Source organism: Xiphias gladius, chromosome 20, assembly GCF_016859285.1.
Source record: "Xiphias gladius isolate SHS-SW01 ecotype Sanya breed wild chromosome 20, ASM1685928v1, whole genome shotgun sequence".
NCBI lineage: Eukaryota > Metazoa > Chordata > Actinopteri > Istiophoriformes > Xiphiidae > Xiphias > Xiphias gladius.
The window spans coordinates 21,815,489-21,842,874 of NC_053419.1; the positions used below are offsets into that span (position 1 = coordinate 21,815,489).

The 27,386-nt window shown below is 44.1% G+C and overlaps 1 protein-coding gene across 4 annotated transcripts in view; it reads right to left on the reverse strand.

The window, feature by feature from the left end:
* LOC120806833 (synaptic vesicle glycoprotein 2C-like) overlaps positions 1–27,386 on the reverse strand; it is a 55,766-nt gene that overhangs the window by 6,094 nt on the left and 22,286 nt on the right. For 3 of the 4 annotated variants that reach the window (XM_040158305.1, XM_040158306.1, XM_040158307.1), the window contains exons 2-9: positions 22,428–23,349; positions 12,074–12,254; positions 9,412–9,563; positions 3,448–3,581; positions 2,579–2,668; positions 2,380–2,490; positions 2,192–2,280; positions 459–623 (exon numbers count right to left, since the gene is read on the reverse strand). In XM_040158305.1, the coding sequence (XP_040014239.1) occupies positions 459–623; positions 2,192–2,280; positions 2,380–2,490; positions 2,579–2,668; positions 3,448–3,581; positions 9,412–9,563; positions 12,074–12,254; positions 22,428–23,034 (1,529 nt within the window). In that variant the 5' untranslated portion in view covers positions 23,035–23,349. Of the gene's footprint in view, positions 1–458; positions 624–2,191; positions 2,281–2,379; positions 2,491–2,578; positions 2,669–3,447; positions 3,582–9,411; positions 9,564–12,073; positions 12,255–15,877; positions 16,015–22,427; positions 23,350–27,386 lie in introns of those variants that run through there. The other variant, XM_040158308.1, reaches the window with a different exon arrangement.

Below are 27,386 nucleotides of genomic sequence, written 5' to 3' on the forward strand. Positions count from 1 at the left end.
TCCTGATTTAATCTCTTAATAAACGTGCATCCTGGTCTCCATTGAGGATGGAAAAGAAAAAAAAAAAGGAAAAAAAAAGCATATTAAAGCATCTCCTCTGTGGCCTTTGTGAAAGTGAGAGTCATAACCAGGAGGAGAAGGAACAGATGTGTGTGTATGGGTGGAAAGAAGGAAAGAGAGAGAGAGATAAGCCTTTTAATTTCCTGGGGGGTGAGGGAGATAAAGGGGCAGGATTAATATTACCAGCAGCGCTGTGTTGTTTGCAGGAATGACGAATAGTACCGCTATCCCGCACCGGGACGAGCAGCCGGCTTGAACTGCAGCACCGTGCGGGGGGAGGCTCACAGGTTTAGATCAAAAAGGAAGTTAACGCTTCGTCTGAGAGGGCTGGGGTCAGTGGAAAATGCTTCAATCCAAACAGAGGTCAGTTTGCACCCGGTCCCATTCTTTTTTGTTACCTGTCGTTTAGAAACACAGAGTTTCTGTGGATCTGGTTTTCCAGGGTGAAGTTGAAGGTGAAGTCTTCGGTGCGTTCGTTGCTTTGAGTCTTCACCCTGGAGGCGTACTCATCGGCCTGAAGGTGCTTGATGACGTCCGGGAACCACACGGACAGCCCGTAGTACCTGGACACAGCGACAGCCTCTGGAGTAAAGTGTGTTACAAGTGGTCACTGACGCAGGCCACTCTACGTCAGCTCGTTCTGGTACTGGTCCCAATGAATTCATCACCATGTCTGACGATGGAAGATGCAGTGATTTTTATCAAGTCTTACATTTGCCGTTGTACTTAACTGCTTGTTTTGTTATTGCATTTGTCTTCTTATTAATAAATGTTATGACATGATTTCTCAAACTAAATGGGTCCCCCTAAACCTGAACTGTAAGTCTATCATCTGAGGCTTATTGCATGCGTACGTAAACACACTGCGTGTGTAAGTACATTACAAAACCGTTGAAACATTACCCAACGATAATACGATGGTAGACATATCAATAATATAACCTGTGGCTAGTAAAAGCACACGTAAATGCAAGAGAGGAAATGCACCAACAAGGAAAAAAATATCATAGCTTCCAGATCAGCCAATCACATCTCTTGTGAGGATGGGCGGTGCATGTGGTGACCCGCTCATCAAAGGGTGTCCGCAACCCTCGGGGCCATAGTTCGAAGGCGGCTACTCAAAGTTTTAATCTGGTAACCAATTGGGAGGCTCATTAATCCGTCACTAAGGTGTAAAATGCAAATGTTTCAAGCGTTAATACTTTTGCTGGCGGCGGCGGAATTGCCCCCTTGCGGTGCTTGGTATTGAGGACCGGTCCCCGCGACTGGCGGCGGAGTAAATCTGCTGTGGTGTTCGCTGCTCTTTCTCCTCCCGCTGATGCGACTCTTCTCATGCGGCGAAAGAGTTTCAGTGTCTTATGTGCCTGAGGCGGATTTGTGCAACATGTTCATAAAACAGTCATCATTCGCTGAGTTTCCAACGGTTTACTGCAGCACCGCTGAATAGCAACGGTGTCGACTGCATTTCACGTCATCTTTAATCAGTTCTGGTAACAAAGCAGCTAAATGTGCGAGTGTATTTGTCTGTACGTGTGCATGTATGTCTGGATAAAAAGGAAAAAAGAGGAATACGTGGGCCAGTAGAGAAATAACACATCTGCTCGTGGCGTAATTGGCTGCGGTGTGAATCTCCAGAGGAGAGAGGGACAAGCTGGTGTCAGAGGTGCAGCTTGTTTAAACGTGTTTTTGAAGCCAGGAAGTCACCGGAATAAAGCAGAATAGACTAGAATACATTATTCTGTGCAGAATAACACAGCCTACTTTTGCCTCTTTTTTGATTTTGAAGGACTTTCCTCAGGCTTGGAAATTCTGTACACATGTACATTCTGCTAATTCATTAAAGCAGCCAACGGAAAAAAAAAAAAAGAAAAAAAAAAAGCCACACAGCAACCTTCTCTCAAATAGGTTCTTTCTCTCTAATCTAACCTTTCAACGTTCATAAGGAGGATATGAGTGATGGAGCATCTGCCTTAGTGCTGAGAACTTCATCGAAACTCTGTTATTAAGCAGGAAAGTAGCGGTGACTCGGCTGATATATACGAAATATATAGCGTCATTTAACCTGACGGACTCATACAATAATGACATAGAGAGCTGGAGAGGACGTCAAAGACTGAAGAAAGTTTCTTACCCAAACGACAGAGTAAACCAGACTGCAGCCAGTTTCATAGTGTTGTCTTTCACTGGGTAGTGGAAGCATTTCATAAAGGTCAACCAGATCTATTATAAAAGGGAAACAGATTTTTAGATCATTGAAGTCCTTACAACCACAAAAACTGAGCATAAACAACCCAGGGCAGAGAGAAAAGAGCGTCCTACTCCTCTGAGCTCAGCCTTGATCTTGGAGAGGACCTTGAGCACCAGGTGGGCTGACTCACTCTGCATCTCCACCAGCTCGTCCAGCTGCTTGGGGATCTTTATCCTGTTCACCTGCAGGGGGAGACACTGATCTGTCACCCGCCGACGGCACTGCGGCGGCAGGAAGCTTGCGAGTGTGGAGGTGCCGGCGTGTACTCACGGTGAAGACTCTCTCCGGCTTGCCGCGGGCACGCATGTTAGTGTCATGGATGTGTTTGAGCACCATCCAGGCCTCGTCGTGTTTACCCATCTAGGAGACAGTTGAACATATAATGCGGACATATGCACACACATTAGCGTCTCCCCTTTCATCCACAAGTGGCCGGACTAGGTCTGGCTTTTTTCCCCGGGGAGCCCCTTTGTTGTGCCCCCCCCCCCCCGTCTATGCTCTCATCACATCGTTACACAGGTTAAGCTTCGAAATCTCTGAGCAAAACGACAATACATATTTACAGTAACTCCACAAATCACCGTCATCATGCCCGTGAGCTTTCAAAGCCTGACGCAGGTTGCTATGTTCCCATGGATGCGCCGTCAACTGTCACCGGACTACTTCTGGAGAAAAACTTAAAAACATGACGAGTCTCAGGCGAGTTCTGCAGTTACGAGGAGGAGGAAGATTCTGGGCAGATATATGGATTTTCATTAGCAACGGACATCAGAGATTGTTTTATCCAAGGGGAAGTACAAGTCACACAGAATCAAAAAAAAATATGTGTATCACGTCTGCGTGTTCAGATTTGACGGAGTAGATAACAGTCTGAAAACCCCTGCATTAATACAAAGATGCAATATGTAATATATATTAAAAAAATACCGAATTTATTTTCTTTATATTAAGAAAACACTTTTTTTTGTTAAATAAAGAAAACAAAAGCCACAACGACGGCTCCACTGGCGTCAAAATTTCCTCCAGGTCTTTGATAATCTCTGATATCCGCAAGAATCGTTCTAACTGTCATCAAGCGAAATGATGGCGCGGCCAGCACCACGGCGTACTGCCCCCCCCCTCCCCTTTCTCTCTCTCACCTCCAGGTAGAAGCGGGGGCTCTCGGGCATAAAAGTGAGAGCGACCACTGCAGAGACGCACGGCAGCGCGCACACCACCACAAACACTCTCCAGCTGTGGAACTGGTAGGCTGAACCCATGCTGAAGCTCCAGCCTGCACAGAGAGGGACACACATGGAGTCAGAAAACACCGAGATAGATATAAATATATACAGGCAAAAGATGTAAACCTTAGATGAAACAAACACAAGAAAACTCATTTATAGCGTCTGTAGTTTCAAGCTGCTTTCATTCTTTTATTTTTTTCTTTCCCTCGAGGTTGAAGGTACTGTAGGTTTTATGTTTCACTCTCTTACACTCATGGACAAAACACACGCGGTGTTTCTCTGCCCCAGGCTGATGAAATCAATTAGCCTACAAGTCAAGTGCTTCCCCAGTGTCAGCGCACACTGACGCACACTCTCTGGCATCTCTACATACACAGTTTTTCATTTCTCTCGCCAATTGTTTGTCTTTTATCTCCTGAATCCTTGATTCGTCTCGGCCACGATTAGAAAAGTCTACTATTTTTCAAGCTAGAGGTGTGATTGCTGCCTGAGCCAAACATGCTTGTACTACGTTTTGTCCTGCGGCGTTGCTAAATATTTTGGGCTGCAGGTGAACGCCACGTGGCTGCCGGGTTGCTGGCGCGCAACTTTCCCCGCGCTCCGGCAGTTGTCTCCGGTGTCCCCAGGTTGCCGCTAGGCGGCTGCTAGGTGCGCCGGCGCACGGCAGAGGGTTGCTAAGGTGATACGCGTGATTGCTCCGGCGTCTTCGAGGGGGTCCCTAGGGGGTTCTCCGCAGTGGCTAAAGGTTTGCAGGGATCCGAATGGGACTGGGCCTGAGTTCGAACCTTTCAGCACCGTGGAGAGAGACAAGTGCTTTTTCCATTCGGGGGTTAAATCCTGAAAAGTCTGCGTTTCTATAGCAGGTCATAAGGTGCCAAGATGGCTTGTCCAAAAACCATAGTTCACTGTGCTCCTCTGTTTAATACAGTATTCGCTCATTCCTTAGTTTCTTGTCAGGAAATGTCATTTGGGACTTTTGCCTCCAAGGAATCGTGACACTGCAGAACTCTCTCTTTAGATGTTCTGTTTTATTACATTAGAAAAAGAACAATTTAAAGGAAGAGTCCTAGAGTGGTCCACACTTGGTATCCCACAGTCTACTGTTGGTAGCGTAGGTATGTATGTTTGTGTGTGTGTGTGTGTGTGTGTGTGTGTGTGTGTGTGGCCTGTGGGGTTGCTCCGGCCTGTACCAGCACAAACCTCATTACGGGGATTATAGCTATAATGGACTGGAGGGGATGGCTGACTGATTCAGATACTCAGCAAGATTTATGTCCCCACTCTACAGTAAGGGAGCACGCCGCTGACGCACACGTGCACAGCACACACACACACACACACGCACACACACACACACACACACACACACACACACACACACACACACACACACACACACACACACACACACACACACACACATTTACAATCACACAAACACACTGTCCTTGGCCATCGTTCAGTGCTGTGACAGAAATTTCAAAGAACCATGCGTGCTTGAACACACACACATATACTCTCGCACAGAAAGGCATAAAGATAAAACCCTTAACACTTAACATCTTACACTGCGACACACACACACACACACAACATAGAGTACAAAGCCAGCCACAGCAGGCTGCACAATTTTCTTTTCCTGGAATTCCCCACTTCTTTTACTCTATCACAAACTTGACACTTTAAAAAAAAAAAAGACAAAATGACACACATGTAGACACACACACACACACACACACACACACACACATGGAGTTATCTGGCCTTTGTCCACCAGTCAATGCAAAGAGCACTGCGGCGGAACCTATTACCCACACACCACTGCATCTTGGGGAAAAAAATGTGTTAAAACAGTGGCATCTAATCAATTGACTTCAATTACGAGCCTCCGTCGGCTCGCTCACACAAATAAAGTTTTGAAGACAGACATAGAGATAGAAAGTTAGATCTTTTGTACAACAGAAATACAAATGCATGTCTCCGTGTGCTTGTGAGCATCTGCACACACATTCTCTTCTCTTCGTTAAACAATGACTTCTTGTTTTTGGGGTTTGTCCAGTAATTATTCAAGGCAAATGATCCAAAAACAGGTAGGTAATAATTCACATAAATACTGTTTGGCGTCACAAAGGCTAGGAACAGTAATCACCGGAACTACATTCTACCGAAGAAATAGTCCCTAAGAAAACTGTCTACAGCGCCCCGCACTTTATGTATCATGATTACAGTGAGGTCTGTGGATTAACCAGAGGAACCGGGACATGGTTTCTAAACAAACAATAATGCTGTTAAAGTTCTTAAATGTGATTTCTGAGCAAATTCCATTCGCTTCCATTACACTGGGAGTGGCAGCAACAATTCCAGAGGTGGAGACGTCAAATCTCTGAGCGAACAAATCCAGAACTATCAGCGCATCTCACAAGAGTCAAGAAAGGAAAATATGTTTTTAATGCGTCCGAAAGACCAGGGATGGGCCGGACCCAAAAGCGAGGAGAAGGATCAGTGACTGAGGTCGAGGAGAACACGAGAAGAAGGTGATTAAAGGGCCAAGAGGGTTTATCAGAGCACCAGTACATATTATATCATAACATGACAGGCAATTACATGTTTCATGATACATGCATGTTTTTGCTTGTCTTTGAAATGGGGCCTGTGTGTTACTAGTAGTTTAACGATGTGCCCCTTAAGACTCTCATGAAATCAAACCCTGTTTTTGATACCGGCTCATGTCGTCTTTTTAAGCGATGCACATTCAATGTATTCTGCAATTACCTCTCTATATAGCGGTTGTCATTGGATTCAAAATTTCCTACCGACACATGAGGGATGAGGGAACTGTAACGACATGATCAGACTCTGTATATCTTTGTTTTGATATGTGCCTGTGCTGAAAATCATCTCAAATCTTTTGTTTTTCCCTGCACAGAACACGGTGTTCTCTTGTAGAGTCTTGATTCGTGGTCAGACTGAAGACGTTTACAGCAGGGTCCAAGAGCAAACGTCATTATATCTGATCAACATGGCCCCGAAAAAGGCAAATAAACCCTCCTCTCTTCCCTTCCTTTAATACTGTTTCATTCTGTCCTTCCCCTCTGCCTCCCTTTAGCCCTCTGCCGCATCCCTTCACCTTTCGATTATCCCTGTCACAGGCCACATAAATCATGGGCACTCTCCACCTCCCCCTTGTCCTCCTAATCTCTTTCTCTGCTCTCCTTTCCTCGTCCACACCCTTCCACACCAGATTGATTTCATTCCGTTCATTTTGTTCTTATCCTCTGGAACACACCTCCTCCCCTCTCTGTTATCCTCCAGCTCTCCCTCGCTATAATTTATGAGATCTGTTATATCAGTCGGCCTTTTTCGCTTTTTCACTGCCTCAAACACTGTCACATGAAATTTCCATGACATTAACACAGATACGGATTAGGCACGCGATGTGTTGCGAGCCATAATTTTGTGGAGACGGCGGCACACTGCAATCCCGTAAGGTTCTGGTGATGGTAAAAAGTTGCTGGATATTAAAAGCGGCATAGTTCGCGCTGAACATTTCATCCGTCTTTGCTGCGTCAGCTGACAGCTTCCCTGCCACCACGACCCCCCCCCCCGTGTTTCTCCGTTTACTGATTTTGTGACCAATTTGCCGTAAAAGGCCTTCATGCGCGCATCCACCGCGTAGGCTGACATATGCTTTGTTGCTTTTCCGGCGGCTGCTATTGTCGGAGCCTCCACCTCCACGGCCACCTGCTCTGTGCTTGCGCGCCGTCCCGGAGGGTCTTGATTTCTAAATTAAGCCCCGGGAGTGGGGGGATGCTTATCGCACCGCTCCCCGCATTTTATGTGTCATGTTGTGATGTACGCGCCTCGCTACAGCAGGGAGCGTCAGCGTGAGTAGAACCGCACTACGAAGCCCGACTTTATTGCCATCTCTGTTCGTAGTAATGTTTAAACTAGTGATGCGAATGATTCCTGACAGGGAGAGAGACTTCTCCGGTTTGGAACGTGGTTCGTCGGGGCTGAAAGCAGATGTACATGAAGTCATTTTGCCCCTACGCTACAGCTTCCATGCACTATCTGTATCTGTCTCCGTGTCCTTTGTGTAGAAAAGTCTATCTCCTCCTTCATGTCTTGCACGCGGGGCACGTACTGTACTGCATTTTGACATATTTTGGTCACGCAGCGCATGTCCCAATAAAACCTGGTATCACTGACATGTCTTTTCATTACCTGCTGGATGTCCACACATTCCCTAAAACTGAATGACCCCGGTCCAAATCAGAGAGTCACACAACTTCTAGTCCAGGTCGCCGTATCCAAACATGTTCTGAAGCCTCATTCTATGCTGTCATGAATCATGCAGTTGAATCTCTGCTCTCATTCTCTCTCTCATTCAGCTAAGGCATATCAGGTGTCTCCACTCATTTGCTTATCTTGCTTATCTTATATCCAATATTTTTATCCCCCCCCCCCCCCCTTAATTAATTTGCAACACTCACTTTATCAGCAGCTCAGCAGGCAGCATAAAATAGCTGATATAAAAATGCCGTCAGGCTTTTTTTTAAGTTTTTTTTTTTTTTACCTTTCAAAATGTGTGTTTTGACAAAAAGAAAAAAAAAAAGAAAAGTTAAAATAAAAAACCACGCAATTAAAAATATTAAATTAAATATTCAGCTTCTCGTATGGGTCAGGCTAGGCAAAACCCTGGACATTGTCCCATAATGCAATAAAAATTGTGTCTCTCACCCGACCCGACATGCCATTGAACAGCGCCACCCCCTTCAGGCCTTGCACCCCCAGGTCCAAAACAGCTTGTGTTGTAAATGTGGAGTCTCAAAGCTCAAGCCGATGCAGCCCTTCGTCACCAGGGCTATTTTCTCAGGCTTGACAAAACTCCTACGGAGCCACGGTTGCTGGACAACTGTTTTCACAGGGTGAGTAATGCACACCACGACAAGTAAACTCGATCTCGAACTTGATGTGCACCGTGCTCCAAGAGGAGTGACCATGTTATTTCAGTCTTTGTTGCCCCCTCGCTGGTTACCTGTCTTTTTGGACTGATTTTAAGATTTTACTGCTGGTTTTTAAAACCTTGCATGGTCGGACTCCTGCTTAGATCCATGATCTGGTGAGTCCCTGTTTCCTGCTTGTGGTGGCTCAAATGTCCCCCCTGTGTGGAAAAATAAATGCAGCCCTCTCTTCCATTTCATATTTCATTTATATATTTATTGAAGTTGAGCCACTCAGGCCGCACAGGGGTTGCGCCAAACGTAGGGCGCTGCAGCATAAACAAAGCAGGGTCTTCCAGCAAAAAGGTTGAACCTGGCTCAACTTTTGCTGCAACGCAAAGTGCACGTTTGCCAATCAAATACATACATGTTGCGCACATTCCTGGTAGATTACTTAGCTGTAAAATCCTGTTTTAAAGTACTTTGTGTTAAGCTGGACTTCGTGGCTTTAATGTCTGATAAGCCTACAAACTCATGGGTCTGTTACTCAAACTGGTCTGCCCGGATCAGGTTTCACGTCCCGCCTGGTACCTTAAGCAATGTGCCCTTACGAATACAGCCCCCTGTGTTGTTTCAACGTAGGCCTGTTTTCTGTCTGAACGGCCGCTCTGCTGTGGAACTCCACTTAGTTTTCCCGCTTACATACAAACGCAGTCGCTGCGATTATTTACGTTGTCTAATTTTAGCTGTTGCGATCTTACCAAATTTTATTGCTTATTCTGTTGCTGCTTTTGTTGCTGCTGTTGTGACGCAATACACTGCAAATGATGTTCCTATTACTGACAACATTCTGTGTCCCAGTCCCCCAGAGTTTGGCGCTCGCACCGGTGCGGCATCGTTACGACGGGTGCGTCAGGTCAGGGCTGTCACTCACCGTAGTGTGGGATGATGGCCCAGGCCATGGCTGAGGCATAAATTCCTCCGATCATCCAGAACATGCAGAGCCAGCTCAAATGCTCTCCTCTCTTCTCCCGAGCCAACACCTCCGCAAAGTACGAGAAAACTATCGGTACTGCTCCACCAATCCTGCAAATACAGTTTATTGTAATTAACTATGTTTGCTTCAGTCACATTCACATTTAATTATGCAAAACAAACAAAACAAAACAAAAAAAACATGCAAAACAGATTTCTGGTTATATAAACTCATTTGGTAAAAAGTAAAGGAGTTTGGAGATTCATTTTCTCCATTTGTCAGTTTGAAAATAAACGAGCATTTGAACTCTGAATGATATGGTATGAACATGTGATAAAATACTGTACATAAGTCAAACATACAACTTATAATTATGCGATCACTGTAGAAACTGTCTGCTGCCACCTAAGATTTGTTGGAGGAAGCCATGGCGTCGTCTACTGACCAAAGGAAATGAAAAAGCACCGTGCTGCAGCACACGGGATGTTAAAAGTGTGTGATTCATCTTTTGATGCACCTTCATTTTCTCATTTTCCTCAAACTTCCTTGTCACATTATTCCACAGAATCCGAGGCTGTCGAACACACGTTTTCGTTACAGTGAGAGCGTCTCACATTACATACAACATCGACCCACACTAGTACAGTTGCGTAATGTCTAGTCATTCTGTTTATGTGTATCTGAGTCAGCAGGAGCCTCGTGGTTTGTTTCACAGCTCCGGGGTTTTAAAATAAATAAATAAATAAATAATAATAGTAGAGACAAACCAAGTGGCAAACGATTTGAAAAGTGAGTGGATTCAGCAAGAAGAGATCTGTGTCAAGATGGAAAACAGGTGAGTGGCAAAATACAAAGAATGCTGCAAGTGTGAAGCAGAGGCCACTCTCTGAGTTCTGGGATGTTCATGCTGTTACCATTTTGCTGTCTTTAATCAGGTCAATTCGTCCGAGGGATTTCCTCTGGGTTTATTTTCTCCTGTCTGAAAAGTAGTGTGTTGAACATGAACTGAAATATGTGTTTGACTACTGTAGGGTTTCAAGTTTCCTCAAGTCTTTCTTCCTTCACGTATCATGTATGTCATAATGTGACATTGTTCAAGAGGGCCCTGACAATTGTAGAATGTGATCAACAGAAAACGATAGCTAGAGAGATAGATAGATAAAATATATGTAAATCTAAGAATGGATTTATGATGCCTTGTCCTTAATTAAAATGTATTCCCATACACTTACTTATCTTCTGTAGGCATTAAGAAATTGATTAGACCCGATCAGACTGAGTGAGAGACTTTACATATCCTTTTTTTTCGCCTCTCGTATTCGTCGAGACAGCTCATGGTAGCAAAGTTAATGAGGTAAGCAAAATCTTAATGGAACAAGCAGAACCTAAGTCAATCTGGCAGCCACACACTGGATCATATTTCTCCCAGACTGGGGTTGTAAAATAAAAAAAAATTTAAAAAAAGACAGAGACCCAGACCCGTTAAACTGTCACACATACCACAACAGCTCCAAACAGTATGGATCTGTTTGTTCGGGCACGTTTCCACAAAAAAGTTGCTCTTTTCAAAGGTATATGCGCAATCATACATTTCTTTTACCCCCACCATAAAGTGGGATCTGCATACAGATTGAGAATTACGGCAAATGATTAAATAAAAGCTAAAGCTGCTAATTAAAAATTTAAAGCAAAGCCATTAAAATAGGAGTTGTTTTTTTTGTTTTTTTGTTTTTTAGACTAAGGCTCAGTGAGAGTCTTACTGGTTGGGCTATAGAACTGTAATTAAACACAAGTGAGCTGAGTGCAAATCAGGTAACTCTGCCAGAAGACAATTAAACTGGGTGTGCTGGAAACAGGTTGGGGTCTGTAATGGATGGTATGGAGATATGTACACTTCACACGCACAAATAATTTATGTCTCCAGTAGAGCAGCCTGAAAACAACAGTGTCTCACTTCTTGACAGCTCTCCCCAGTAGCGGTTATGGTTTTGAACCGATGCCCTCAGGTCCACAACAGCAACCTCTGACTTTAACTTACCTTTTGATCTTATTATTTCGATCTGAGGCTCATCTAAAACCTACAGCAGTCTCATTAATTACCACCGGTCAAATGAAAAAATCTGTGGAACAAAGTGTGTCCCATCATTATCCTTGTTTCATATAATTTACTTTGTATTTACCTCAGTGGCCTGACGTCTGAACTAGAGGTGACCTTTATCAGTCATATCCCGAATGAACAGGGATGTCGGATCACTGAGACGGGAGGGCACGTCATTTATCAAGGATATGGACAGCCAAGCAGATGTTCATTTACTGTGCTCGGCTCATTTCTGCAAGCGCTCTTATTTTGCTTTCTGCCTTCTCCCCCTACTCAGGGGATGAGGACGGGCCGGTGCCGGGCCGTTAGAAAAACCTCTTGTCATGTGCTCTGACTTTGGAGGAGGAGAGATGGCGGGGGAACCGGTGGGAGAACAGATCGGGGCGGAGAGGGAAAGAGTCCTCAGAGAGTCTGCAGTCTCTCAGAAACACAGAGGAGGACGGTATGTAAAGTAGGAAAATGTTCAAGAGAAGACGAGAGGAGAAATTTAAAAAAAAAAAGGAAAGCATTAAGTGGACTCACCCAAAACCAGACACCATGCGGCAGCAGAGGAACATGCTGTAGCCTTGAACAAAGGAGGAGAGGAAGGCGAAGAAGCCGTTGATAGACATGGATATCAGCAGGCACTGTTTACGGCCCAGCTTGTCTGACAGGCCGCCCCAGAAAAAGGCTCCGAACATCATCCCCAGATACACAATGCTACCTGGAGAAAGGGAGGCAGGGCGGGAGAGACGGAGTGGTAGAAAAAGAAGTAAATGATCACAAGCGCCTGGGGTCAAGTGTTTGTTAGCGACACTGCTGAGTGAATAGAAAAACATATTCAGTTTTGGAGAGAGGGAGTTGGTTTGCAGTCGCACTCATTCGCGCATTCCCCATTCAATTTCAAACAAATGTCGGAGAACCAGACAACTGGACTCTCTGCACCAAACCTGACTCACTGTACATGTGGAGCTAGCTTCAACAAATCTGATATTCGTTGTTTTAACAAGAAGACACAATATGAAACAAACACTTTTGACAGAAAATCCCTCAAATTTGATTACTAATGGATTGTGGCTGAGTGGGACGTTTACCGTTTACAGTCCTCTCTAGTGGGCAAATTATGTAATGGCGACACAGCATTTGGGGACTGTTTCTTGTTATTAGCCAACATTAACACTTTATATTTGTGATTAGCTACAGCTGATAAGCGTGGCTGACGTACTGCTCAGACTCTACTTACATTCCTCTGTTCATGCCATAGAGGGTTTTTCCACTTTAACGTGCACCAACCATGTGCTGTCTAAACATGTCTGTGATATACAACAAGGCTTGAAAACACATTCTTAAAACCGATTGTAGAGCCGTTTTTAAAATGTAACTCCACACTAGTTGTAGCATGGAGGAAAAGCAATGCTGTACTGGCCTCTGCGGGGTTGAATGGTGTACGTTTGTGGTAGCTCTGTTGTAAGTAGATGGGGCTGCGTCTGATCATTTCCCAACTGTCCGACTTTCATGCCCACTTCCTGCAGCACTTATTACAGAAAGAAGTGCAAGGCTACGAATGCCTTTCTGGAAAGAAGAGGTGTGTATACACCCAGCAGACATGGAGCTCTACTTTCAGCTCTGTTTTGGTCTCCACCAACTCCCGAGGGAAATGTCTGGCTCTCTAGTGGCAATCTTTGCTGTACTGTATTTGACAATTCTGGATTTGACTTTGTTTCCATGCAGGTGTTAGAGTTCAATTTCACAGTGCCAGTGCTCTCCAAACATCTACACTTCTACAGAGTAACGCTAACGTAGCATAGCTGCAGCACAAGCACTCTGAGCCAGTTGTGCAGTATAGAAAAGCTAAATTTCCATTTGCGAAAGACATTACACCGTATTAAGCGTGAATGTTTTTGCTGTTCTGTTAGATTGCTCTGGCACCTGGTGACATTATATCAGTTGTAAATTATTGCATTGGTCTCTACAGAGTTGCACAGAAATACACACACACACACACACACATCTGCTAAACAACAGATGAAGCACTAAGTGGTGCTTTCTAAGTGCATCAGTGGAGTAACAGAGCTCAGACTGAAACTGGTTCTGTTATTTCCCAGCTATCGACAGAAAACTGAGAGGTCACATAAAACGTAAGTCTCTATAAATAGCAGAGTCGGGATCGATTAATTGGGTTCGGCTTGTACCACTACGACATAGAAGACTGTGAGGCCGCAACACTGTAGAGCAACTCGACTGTGTTTTGACTGGACCGAAGGTACGGTTTTCCATTTCCTACCTCTAACATATGAAAATCGATACGTCTGAGTTTGGATGAACTCCACCGTTCCATGGCAGTAAATAATCCAGTTTACTCTGTACGTACTAATAAAAATGCTAATACGTGTGTGTGTGTGTGTGTGGGGAGATGCTGTTGTTTGACGAGGCAGCGGCCAGAAAGAACGCCGGCAGAGGGAAGGAAGCCTTCTCTTTTTTTTTCATCCCTTTTCTTTTTTTCTTCTTCGCTCAGTTTGAGGTGATGGGACCGATACACTGAAAGTAGAGGCTCTTATCAAGCTGCGCAGACATAATGCTGAGAGCTGGTGATTCATTACAGGTGACAGCCACTGGATCTATCTATGCACTGCCACTGCGGAGAAAGGCTCTCCTATAGCCAGCAGGATGTAAAGAGCAAGCCACACTCTCGCTAGCTTACAAATATCAAAGCGAATATCAAAACTGCTGCATTCTGCACAAACTGGTGGCATCTTCTGATTGGTGTAGCTGCACACAAACAATGAATCTGCACGCATGTATTGAAGAAGATGCTATCTGGGAACAACAGCTCATTTGTTTTATGGCTCCCCTCACACTGGGTTTGTATCTGTAATAAAGGGGGATGGGGCATCTGAGACGCAGTAAGAACCTTTCTGAGACTGGATTTATGCTTTCCTGCAGGGGTCAAACTCGGGTCAGATGCTACAACCTCCGATTGGCTTAGGATTGCGGGGCTTTTATGTAAATTAGCGGGGGTCAGTTAAAAACAGTGGAGCGCAGGGACAGTAGCTGTGTTTCAAGTGTTTGGCCTCATTAAGGGGAACCGCACTTACATCTGAATATCTAGTGTCCAACACCGGGGAAAAAAAGGGTTTTAAACCTGCTATCAGCCTCAAAATGATTCATCGCTAAATAGACTGAGTAACATCAGGCAGCAACCAAATCTACGCTAAGTCTACGTCGAACAATCAGTCTTTTAACAAGGCCACATGAAGATATCATTAATCTGAAAGAAAGGAGACAAGTGTGACTGAAGCACGTCCCTTACACCATGTCTTCGGCCTGTGTGGTGAAAGCGGCAGTGTCTACATAGGATACGTTCAGCCACAGTACTGCTGCGGGCCAGTCCATCAGATACCTGCTGAGAAATTTCACAGGACACGTGAAAACTGTGACCTGCCGGCGACACTAAATGAAAGGGGGAATCGGGGGAATTCATCCTCTGTGGACCACAAAGGTCTTGACGGACTTTCATGGCTGTCCATCCCAAAGTTGTAGAGCTGTTCCTGTAGGGACCAAAGTGAGAGACCACATTGCCATCGCTAATAAAAACCTGTTTTCCCATTTATCCCTCGTTGAATCCAGCCATGCAGAACGTTTTGCTTTTATTTGGTCAGGTTTTGAGACATCTGTGACAGTAGTTTAAAAGAAAACTGCTAACCGTCCGTGGATTGCCCAGAGTGACCGGGTCACTGCCTCTAGCAGTTACTCATTTTTTTGTAAATGCTGTGAGCACCACAAACTAAATTCCATTTACTGCCACTGTATTGCAGTTGAACAACTTTCTAGTTTGTTTTGTTTGCATGCCTTTTCTCGTCTCCTGTATTTGCTGTCCTGTCCTAAGAGGTTCTTCCCTCAGGGGCAAATGGCTGGAAAACCCTTTTCCCCTTAATCAGTATCTAATTTTGTGCAAGTTGTTGATGCAACATACAGAACAAGAGTCCAACAAAACAAACCTCATCTACCGGTCTGCTACTTCAGATACTCTGGAACTACAGAGACAGGACGGCTGACATAAACAGTATCCATATATAGATATAGATATATAATTTGGGTGAATCGGTCCTTTAAACGCATGTATAAGATCCAGCAGAAACGCTGTGGTTTGATGCCACAACATAGTCAATCTCAGTGAAGTTGCACTGAGTCCACCTGAACCGTAGTGCTTATCTTTTCCTTGAGCAACAGCTCCCCACAGAGAGTGTCTATGCTCTTTTTAACGGTACACTGCGCAGCTTTTCTCTCCATCTAGAGGGATTATTTCAGCTAATTCTTAAATTGTCTCCAGAAGTAATTAGCTCTTACGTGTAAGTGTAAGTCTCTCTTGACACCTTTCTGCTCGTTTTTTTTCTTTTTTCTTTTTTCCTCTCCTCGCCGCCACGCAGCGTCCTGGCATGGATGAGAGGGCGCAGGCACATAGACAGCATTCAGCATAATCGAGCGCTAATTTCCTCAGTGGGAACATTCGGGACATTAAGCGAGAGCTCCGGGATTTCAACAGATGAGGGGACTCCCAGAGGAGCGTGCGTGATTGATAGGTGGGTTACAGCAGGGAATGAGAGCGGAGGAGGGGGGAGGCAGGAAGGGAGGGAAGCGTAGACCCCCGGAAACAAAGCACATTCCTCAGTTATTAACTACATCGACACCTGCTGATTTGTTTTCGCAACAGTGGAGTTCACTCAAAATACTCAGCCCTCTCGTCTCATCTAAGTTCATCTGCTGTACATGTCCTCAGCACTAATAACGGAAAAATGGGAACAAACAAAAGCAAAACAAACAACTTGAGACCAGGCAACAGTCACTGGATCCTTCAAACACAGTGACAGCAATGTGAAGTTATCCACTATAAAAGAGGCAGAAATGATTAATTGCTCGCTCCAGTCAGCAGACGGGGATCCGTTTTCAGCATGCGTTCAGGATCGGTCATTCGTTTTGTGCTCGACTGCAGAATGAAGACCGGAAACAATCCCGCCTCTGATTTGAACGGCACAGAAACATTAGTTATCCTCCTTTTTGTAAGAAACATTTGTTAGGAAGTTATGGAAAAAATAGACATTTCTGGTGGATTCAATGAAAAGAATGGAAATGATCCATCCATTCTCCTATGGTAGATCAGGCTACTGTATGCAGCATGTATTGCCCATAGCTGGAGGAGTTTTACTGACAAAATATTTTTTTGTGGCCTTCAGTTTCATACATTTTTAAATGTTAGTATCTCAAACAGCTGGAAAAAAGACAGGATTACATTTGAAATTCTTTCAAGTGGGGGGTTGGTTATATAAACTCATTTTACCCATTGCGCAACATCTACACCGTCTACGGAAACAAACAAAATGTCCAGGTGGTAGCATTCGAGTTGCTTCCATACTGCACTTATATTTGTTGATACTTCTGAAGTTCTTTTATCCAAGTGCCAGATACTCTTACAACATGGCCTGAACGTGGCATCAAAATATTGTCTGATTCATAAATTGTAATTTGTGTATTATCTTCTTTGTTTTACTCAAACCTGACAGATTTTAAAGATGCTTGTGTGTTCATATATTCTATGAACACACAAAAGCATCCTAACAGAGGAGACCATACAGCACGAATCCTGCTATCCCTCAAATCAATACTCCACACTACAAGAAACACACAACGGCTCAGTCATTAAGGTCTTAGGGTGAAGCCACACTGAATTGTGAGCTCTTTGCCTGGACAGTGAAGAGGGGAACAGATCCTGCGCTGGCGCTTTGCTGTGAAGAAGAAAGCAACAAAGACAGGGAACGAAGAGACAGTAGCAAATGTTGTTGACCCTGGATTTTTTAATTAACTAACCTCAGGCTGCAGCAGAGCCTATTCATCACTGCACTGTGTTGATTTACTTCAGCTGTCGATGGGGTTTGTGATCGTACACGTAAAGCAACCACGGTACCGAAAGCAAGAGCGATCAGCATCAGTTACACAAGGCTCCTCCAAACGGACCCTGATGCAGGCGTACTCCTTGAGGTCCCGACTCTACGCTAAGGCTGGGACGGGGCTTCGTGCGAGCAAGCACCCGTTTTACCGAACATCCTCAAAATGCTGACAGTGGTGCAGGAAAACACCCGCAGACAAATTAAAGCCATATGTGTTGGAAGAGAAAAAGGGAGGGGAGAGCACTGACAGGATGTGTATAAGCAGAGCTCTCCCTCTCCCCGGCTTTCTCTGGGGAGGTACGTGAGCCAGTCTACCATGGCTAAACTGCAGTGAAGCACAATGCTGCAGAGATTAACTTCAGCCCATATCTTCAGATCGGCTGCATGGCTATGAGACACAGAGAGAGTGTAAGAGAGGGATTACAGCAGGAGGGTAAGAGGACAGACAAGAGCAGGGAGAAAAAAAAAAACTTGCACATCCCATATCTGGATAGCATCTCACCTTTTATATTATACTAAAGGGAAAGCCGTTCCGCTTAAAATACCCGGTATTTTTGTGTCGTTTAGGGAATGAAATGCTAATAAAATGAATGAACAAGTCATTTTGGTGGAAACCGAAAAGAAAGGTGCACAGTAAAAGTGTAATTGTAAAGGTATCAAATTGCAGCATTTTAGCTGCAGTCAGGCATCTTTGAAGATTTGGGTCTCTTTTATTTTGTTTCATGAATTGTACGTGTTCTTGTGTCGGTAACACTTTATATTAAAGCGATGCCTCATTAACCAGCGAAAAACATTTGGTACGTTTGGTCCATAGCAGCAATAATATGCTGCTTAAAAAAGATCACATTTTGGAGAAAAATAACAAGAGTTTTCCAATTTATTTCCAGAAAACTATGACTGGATTTATATAATGTGAACTTTTTAATACGGTGATTAGAAAGAAAACAACAAAGTCTCATGACAATGATGGATACTGGTTATAAATGAAAATGTTCAGGACGGCTTTGGGAATATCAGATAAAAGCCAGCTATTTATCAAAAGGCAAATTTCCATTTCCAGTTTGCATTTTTCTTGAGTGTACACATATGAGTTTAAATTATTAAAGGGGATGTTGTTCATTGTTTGATGCATTATAAAATATCCAGCGTTTCCTCAAACTTTTCCAGACTAAAACCGTCAGTATGCTACGAAGTGCTTGTCAGGTGGTCTGACAGCGTCTGGAACGGAAATGGAGGTTGTGTCCCACAATTTTTTTCTTAACTTTCCGGAGCTGACAGTCTGAAAAGCGAATCCACCTCACGCAAAGCTTGGCCAGGTGAGCGGGGACGAGAGAGCAAGTGGTCTCTTATTCCATCATTCCCACACCCACGTCGTCCACCGTTTGTGTGCAAAAACGAGTGCAGCACCACGAATGCCTTCAATGAGAGACTGTCCGAAAGCGTGCACGACCGCCCCCTTTTCAGTGGCTATTGTGTCTCACCCCTCTCTAAAACATGCCAGCCCCCCCCCCACCTTCCAATGTGAGAGCCATAAATTCTCAGTCGCCTAAAAATTGCAATTCTATACAACTTATGTACAACGGCAAATAAGATTCGAAGGAAACATAGGTGCGACCAGATTACGTTTTCTATTAACATGTTGTGAATTTATGTATATGCTAAGTCGCAGGTATGTTGATACTGAGCTGCGAAATGTTCAAAGACAACGTACTTGTTTTCCAAAAAGAAATATCCCATCCTGCAGCATAATATCCACTTGTAGTGACTACAGCAATTTTCATTTTCCATTTTTATGGGTATGTTTAGGAGCCCACGGCATTTGGTCAAGGTCGGGGAAAGATCCTGGTCTGTTTTAATACAGAAAAAGTTCACGGTGACTTCAGACACGTGTTTTTTAACATTTGACCAAATCCGCAGTCTTTCCCCGACCTTGACCGAATTGCTCTTGTTGCCCAAACCACAGATGGGACTGTGGTTGCGAAGTCGGGTCTCTGGTGCGACAGCCTTGCACTTTGTCGCCCATCATCCACCTCCTAGGTGACTCCACTGTCCTTAATAAATGTCGTGCTGCATTCATTAACAATAATAACGTTGCCTCTGAACATAATCCAGCCAGTGATTACACTGTCGGCACAATGTAACCAGGAAAGCGGATTAGTAGAACATGACTGTAATTTTTAGGAGACAGGGTTGGCTGTAAACACTTGTGCCTTTAGACATAGTCTGACGACACTTCCTATGAACCTGCTTCAAGCATTCGCCGGCCTTACGTTCAGCGAGGGCTTCGTCCGCACTGGCCCTGAAATCCTTCCACTCCACTATTCGAGCGTCTTTAAAGAAAACGTTTTCGGCTTCGATGAGCAACGTTGAAGCGCCAGTTTCCATACGAATACTAAGGATCCAAATAATGAATGTGCTCCTGTCTTTTCTCGTCTCCTATATTTGCTGTCCTGACCTAAGAGGTTCTTCACTCAGCTGCAAATGGCTGGAAAACCCTTTTCCCCTTAATCAGTATCCAATTTTTGTGTAAGTTGTTGATGTAACATACGGAACATGAGTCAGCCAAAACAAACCTCATCTACCAGTCTGCTACTTCAGATACTCTGGAACTGCAGAGTCAGGACGGCTGACAATGTTTCCTTACAACATTATTTAACCTATCTGGTTCTGTTCCTGTGCACATATACTGTACTTTAATTATTTGCAATAAGGAACAATGTAATGTGAATGAATTATGCACTCATTGAAATGATGCTAACAAACCCCTCAATGCTCAGGTCTTTCTGTCATGCAGTGCAGTTTGGGCTAACGATTGTGCTCTAAGTAAATTTGACTGTGCAGGATGATCCCGGTGTTATTTTCTGTCACTCCCCTTGCTTGTTTTCAGTCGGTCCTTCCAGCCAGATGTCAACTGAAGAGGCTTGTTATTGAGCGCTTCAAGAGTCAGTGACTTCCACACTGAAACTGCGGCAAAACACCAGTCAGCTCTACAGTGTAAGGTTTATTCTTCTAAATACATCTACAAGTGAGCATACACACCCTCTCTATTTATGAGGTGTGTGAGTGAGTTGGTAAAATGACTCATTCCTGCTATTCTCTCCCTCCTGTCTCCCACGGAGAGATGAGTCAGAAGACGGGGGATATCTGTGTTAATACTAAACCATCCTGCTCCCCCAGACAAATGAGGTTAGCATTCACTATTCGGTTAAGAAAAACACACACACAATCACATTTTGGAAAGAAAAAAGAAGTACGTTTTTTTCTCTTAATCTTTGTATGGGAATGACAGGCCGAGCGATGCTTTCAATTTAACGCTGAACGTCAACGCAGTATACTGGGAAAAATGGCCGGTGCTACGCAGCCATTTTTGATGTTAGTGAGAGAAATAATGATCCATCTAGATTAACAACCCTCCTACTGATGTATCCAAATACCTGGTACCATGACAACCTGCTTGCAGCTGCTGAAGCAACGAGATTACAGCTGGAAGTGTCACCCACCACTGCTCTCCATGCACAACCCTGCATGCTATAAACACCACCGGTCATTAGCAGGTTGCCAGCAGGGACACTAATTCCATCAAAACCCAAATACTACCAGTCTGTATGTGTCTTATATTTCACCTCCATCTATCTGCGTCAACCAGAATCCATTTCCGTGCCTCCAGAGTTGTTTCAGTTGGAGTCACGGCTTCTGCGAGCAGTGCCGGATGAATTTCAGACGTCGCGCTCTACCTCTCCAAAGTCAGGACTTCTCAGTGTCACTTCCCCATTAGATATTCCGAATCTCGAATGTGTGACAGTCACACTATTCGTGGCAATGAATCTAAAGCTCAGACAGGTCACATCCAGATTCAGAGCATGCCTGATGATGTGAAGTGCATTAAGCCTCCACTTCCGCGAATCAATACACAAACTCTAACCTGCCTCCTCTTTCCATCACTGAACGAAGACACTACTGGTTTCCATAATGTTCTGTTTGGTTGTCACTTGAAGTATTCTGACATCGAATTAAGCTGAGTGTTTCACTGTAAATTTGAGGCTTTCAGGTCAGATGCCTCCTTAAAAGATTACTTTCAATGTAGCATTGCATTTCTATAACATTGCAGGACTCACAATGGACAGTTTAAAAGAACAGGTATTGAAATCGATGCAGCCGAACCAGAGATATAGTCTTTTTTTTTGTCCAACGCGTTCTCCCTCCATGTCAAAGCCTGGCGCTTACATTACCCACAATGCAACCTGACCACTGACAGTTCGGTCGGAGAGGGGGCTGTGTTATGCTAGTGCAAATGTAGCCTCAAGCGAAGATGGTTAGCAGGCTACAGAGGTCAGGTAAAGTCACTTCTTTTTAACTCCACACATCCAGATTTTTTTTCATTTTCAAACTCGTAGTCTTCAGACTCGGTTGACATTGCCTCAAGTTACATCACTTGAGTCAGTTTATCACACGTCACACAGCTTCTCAGAAGCCACTGAAGGAAATACAACTTTTTCTGACATGTGCAGTAGTGCTTCCTAAAACGGACTTTGATGTGTCAAACCAGCACCTCCCCATTAAAGTGCCTAAAATGTGGTTTCAAATCGTGTATTTTTCTTTAACATGAAATGTTTCTGACTAAACGAGCACACCTGAAAGTCAAAGTTCAGGAAAAACACCCTCATTCGGCACGAGTTTGATGTTAAAAACCTCTGCTAATCTGCTTCACCTGTAACCTCACCCGGCAGTGATGTCACGGTGCACTGGCACGCCCTGGAGTACGCTCTCACATCAATGCAGCAAGGTGACAAGTTCAACCACTGGAGCAAATATAAGATTGTCAAGGGGTGTTAAGCTGCTCTTTAGGCTTCTGTATTTTATCCCACATCTCCATGTATGTCATTCCTTGTCTGGGTGTAAGTCCCGACAGGTGAGACACAGTAGTGACTGTAATGCACTGTGTTGCAGATCCTTACCAAGCCATCCAGCACCAGAGTTGGGGACACACATGTCTGTCTCAGCACTGGGCAGGACGAAGCCCACTACGAACACCTCCACGCCATCTGACATGAGCGCCAGCCCGAGTACAAAGAACAGCTGCCACTGGAATCTCCCGTGGCCACACTCCTGCATGATCAGCTCGTACTGCTGGGCCAGCTCCTCCTCATCTGCCCGTCTCTCATTTTCCAGCTCCTTACGGCTCTTTAGGCTGTCGGAAACCGGCTGGCCCAGAGCCACCTGACCGTCCCGCGGCTTCCCATCATTGTGGGCAGGCACGCCTTGGTACTCCCCCTCGTAGATCTCATCTTCATCGTCGTGGCCCTCCGTGGCGTCACTAGAGGCCCCGTCCTCATCGTTTGCTGCATCGTCGGCATAGTGACTGTATTGCTGAGTGTAAGTATTGTAATTGTTCTCTTCTTCATCCTCGTTCTCGAAACGGTTGTAGCTGCGTTGAGCTGAGTATTCATCTGAGGCACGATTAACAGCTTTGCTGAAACTTTTCGAAGCTTGCCTCTTGGCTTCTTTAGCGATGTCCTTGGCACCTTTGACCAAGGAAGTCTTGTTGTTATGCACTTCATCCATCTTGGTACGGGGATAGCTGGCACTAAAAGTCTTTTAATTTGACTCTCTTGACTCTCTTTTACTCCAACAGGTGCAACGAGTGTAAGCTACCAGTTTTTTTTACTCTATTACTGGTCTTCTATCCCCAGTCAGAGTAAGACTTGAGGCAGTTTATTAGTGCTGAAACGCCACTCAGCTGCCAGGACACTAATGATTAAGTAATGATGTCTGATTCCATTGGATGGGAAAAGCCAGACAGTGCTGAAATGGAGACAGTTGATCTCAAATTGGAGAGATCCTCAGTCCTGTCGGAGCTCAGTAGAAGAGACCATCAGCCTGCGTGGACAGAAAGAGAAAAGAACGTTTAGCTCGATTAAAAGCTGCCTGTCACCAATACTTGACGGCGGTATTTCTTGGCACACTGGAAAGAACTTCAAAAAGAATATTTCCACATTGAGAGAGCCAAACTTCCCACTGAAGCTCATACAAACTGCAGGCTACTGATGAAGTGAAATGGATTACTATGAGGGGAATAACAAAAGAAAACGATTCATTGAGATCTAGCTGAGCAATGTCATTGAGTATTTTCAGGCTGAAAATTACGACGATTTTTGATTATTTTTTTTTTCTAATATGAAAAAAAGATCTCTACCATGTAAGAACTTCACATTTGCATCATATCCTACAAAGGGTGACTATTTTGTAACTAGACTACAAATATGTTTTGCTATCTTCAGAAACCAGTGAGTTAAACCAACCTCACTGACATAAACAGGTGGGGACAAAATATTTCAGGCACCCACTGTATGAATACGATGCAATGCAATTCATAAGCGGCGCAAGCTGTGGTCGAATTAGCACATCTTTGATACCGTCCACAAAAACTGAGTATGATGAACTTCACCAAGGTGAGATATATTGCAGGGCTCCTATATTTGGATGCATGTAGCTAGGTGTGCATGATAAACTGCGTGTCTCGACCTCCTCCTAACGCAGACTTTGTCGTTCATTACACTACATTACGTAACTTCCTCCTTTGCCCCCCTCGTAAAATACTGCGGCTGCTAGAGGTCGCCTAACAATAAAACTAACTAACTATGGGCCGTAATAAGCTGCTTGCTTGCAATCTACACTGTCATTTTTTTTAAGGGTCTCGGTATGAACACAGAGACTTTTTTATTAGATTCAGTGCACATCTGTGTCAAGTCAAATGGAACTGAAATAAGTTGAATTAAATGAATATTATTCATACCTTTCATCATTTAGTCATTAGTGTTATGCATTTAGAAAAAATAGTATTCTTGGAAATTTGGCAGGCCATGTTTTCTGTCAAGGCTTATTCGTCTCTGGTCCATGTGTCTAGGCTCAGAATACATGTCAGCCTGTATGACCGACTCCCCTTAGGGCTCCGTCGACTGTGACACTGGCATGGCAGAAGACCTGTCACCACATCAGGCCCCGAGCCGTCTGTCTGCCACACAGCAGCCAGCGGTCACCAGACTGCTGCAGGAGGAACACCGGTACGGTTTAGCCTTCACATTACACTGTTACGGGGCAATCACAGAGTATGAACCGCGCAAATGAAAATATACTGCACGTGCAAATCACATGTGAAGTAGCATTTTTACGACCTGCCATTTGACTGGAAAACATTGATCTGATATACTCTACATCTTCTTTGCTTCATATCTGGCATTAATATAGTTTAGCTAATGTTAAATCCTCCATAGTTAATGACAATAAATAGTTTATCAGCTTAAAAAACTGATGTTGCAGTAAAATATGCTCTACAAATGTTACATCTGCTAATAAAAAAACACTAACAGCACCGCCAGACAACCTGAAACAGTAGCAATATCATCTGTGAAATGATTTATATACAGAAGACTTACATCTTCATCACAGTCCTCTATCGTTTCAATGAGCCAACACAGAAAAATATCCATAAACAGGCCTTGAAATACAAGTATTCCAGTGGCACTCAATAGTGTAATATGAATGGAGCCTTTCAGCCATGTGACAAACATTAACTGTGTTTGTCTTTTCTACATTAGGCTTAACATGCTAACGTGCTCTATTTGTATCCGCAGTCCCTGGAATGGAAAGCATACACCGAGGTGTCGAGACGGGGTTACTGTCCAAATAGACCATGGCAGATTGATGTATGGTGTTTCTGCTCACCTTTTTACTCTGCGGGATTAGATAAAACATGAGCTGGGATCTGTCATTTGAACACAACAGCCCAGGGCTCTACAGCAACATAAAGCAGCCCAAGAGATTTTGGTGCAATGCAGCAATGAAATGAAGTAGGGAATGTCTTCTAACTAACTTTGTGCACGGCCAGATGACGAGACAGTAAGGCCCTGTTCTTTCCTGGCATTAACATCCGTCATGGGTGATCCGATCACAAGTGGACAGCTCTAAGCAGAGGTCTGAATGCACCCAAGTTGCTTTGAGGAAGCACTGAGATCGGTTCGCTCATAGCACATTGGGAGATGGTCTGGACCGCGTCTGGCCACTTTCTTTTAGCAGTGTGTCTCAAAATTCCAAAAAGCCCTAGGAAATATATTATGAGTGCGTCAACCATATTGGATGATTTGGTTTGCCTGTAACACACCAAGGAACAGGCCCAGTCCTTTGTTGTATTGATTTCCTCTATTCCCTTTTCTTTTCATATCTGGCAGGCTAGGCGCAGGAAGTGCATTGCTGCCTCCTGCTTGTTAAAAACGACAATGCGTTTGGTATCTGCAAACGGAAATCACGTGCATGTTTATTTGCATATAGAGCTGGGAGGTGAGATCCGACCACGGGTGGTCGCTGGAGGCACACGTGGAAGCCCATTCTAGCCCTGTGTGAGAACTGACGCACTTACAGCTGTCCACTTATAATCGGATAACGCAAGACGCATGTTAGCGCCAAGAAAGAACGGGGCCCAACTCCCCCTGGCCATGGATGTGTCTAAACACCAGACTTACCGGCAAAATCTCATCATCCTTTGGCTTCAGAACAATTGTGTTTACGCTACAATAACAATATTTTGTCAGTTTAGATCCAACTTGAAATAAAAAGTGAGCCGTTTTAAAAGTTTTAGAAAATAATTATTTTGGTAAAATTGGTGCTGCTTGAGAGTTTTGAACCGTTGAACTTGATTTCACTTACATCATTACTCAGCTAAAATTCAAACAATTGTATTGAAAGGGCATGCAGCGCTCGACATGTAGTCCTTTTGCTAAGCTAAGCTAATTTATTTAATTTATTAACTCTCACATCAGCCATTTCTGTAAGGATCACATGGGTCATTTTGGAAGGCACTGACAAACTATGTATTCTCTCGTTCAGGTATGAAGACTTGTTGCAATATAGGGTTTTAAAAAGGATGGTAGAAGATGCAGCATCCATTACAAAGTGACACTCTATATCCATACACAGCAATGCTGGTTACTAATTAAAGCTTTAGATGTTGTACTTGATCTATTGCTGAAATGTTTGATTTCCGTTTGCAAATACCAAATGCATTGTTGTTTATAACCGGCAGATGTTTTCTCAGAGTGTAAGCCCACTCATCTTTAGAAACTTCCCCCAAACTCATTTCCAGCTACGCAGCCCCTCCAACTCAGTGCTTGACGTCTGAGACAAAAGGTCGAACTCTCTGATAAACATCACGATATGCTCCGAGAGTTTCTGCACCAAATGGCCAAGGAGAAAATAGACCAATCAACTGACTCCACTGCAACGCAGAGAGAACTTTTGATAATAGAGGGGAAATGAATAATGGTGCAAAACAGGCAGCCAGGTCTCTGTATAATCCCTGATCGTGATGCACCTCTTCCATGCTGATCTGTGGCTTCCCCTCTCTATTATTGTTAATCTATTTTCACTTCTTCCTTCTGTCTTTTCCTCCATCCTCTTGTCTCTCATCCGAGCGTGGCAAGAATTTCAAAGTCATCGTCTCGATGGCAAAGCCGAATGTGAAAGAAGTCCCTTTCTTCTGTTGACATTTCTTTATCCATGACAGGGCAACCGTTCTCCTCCTTATGCAAATGGTCATTAATACTGACATTTAGAAGTCCTTCAATGCCGTTTGAGCTACAGAGATAATTCCCTAAAAACCTAGCCCAAAAGTCCAGCCCTTTTTTTGAAGCAGCCTACATAGTGTTTTCACACACCACATACTGCTGATGCGGGGAATCACATACGGTTATACAACATTTCACCACATTTCAACCCACAACCTTAGCGATTCCCCCCATAAACAGGGAAGCTAATATAATTTATGGCCGCTTTTATTTCCCTTTCGACGGTGACTCTCCTCGCCCTCTGCTGTGATTCTGTGATTGGGGTTATTATAACGGCAGCCTTATTACGTGATTTCA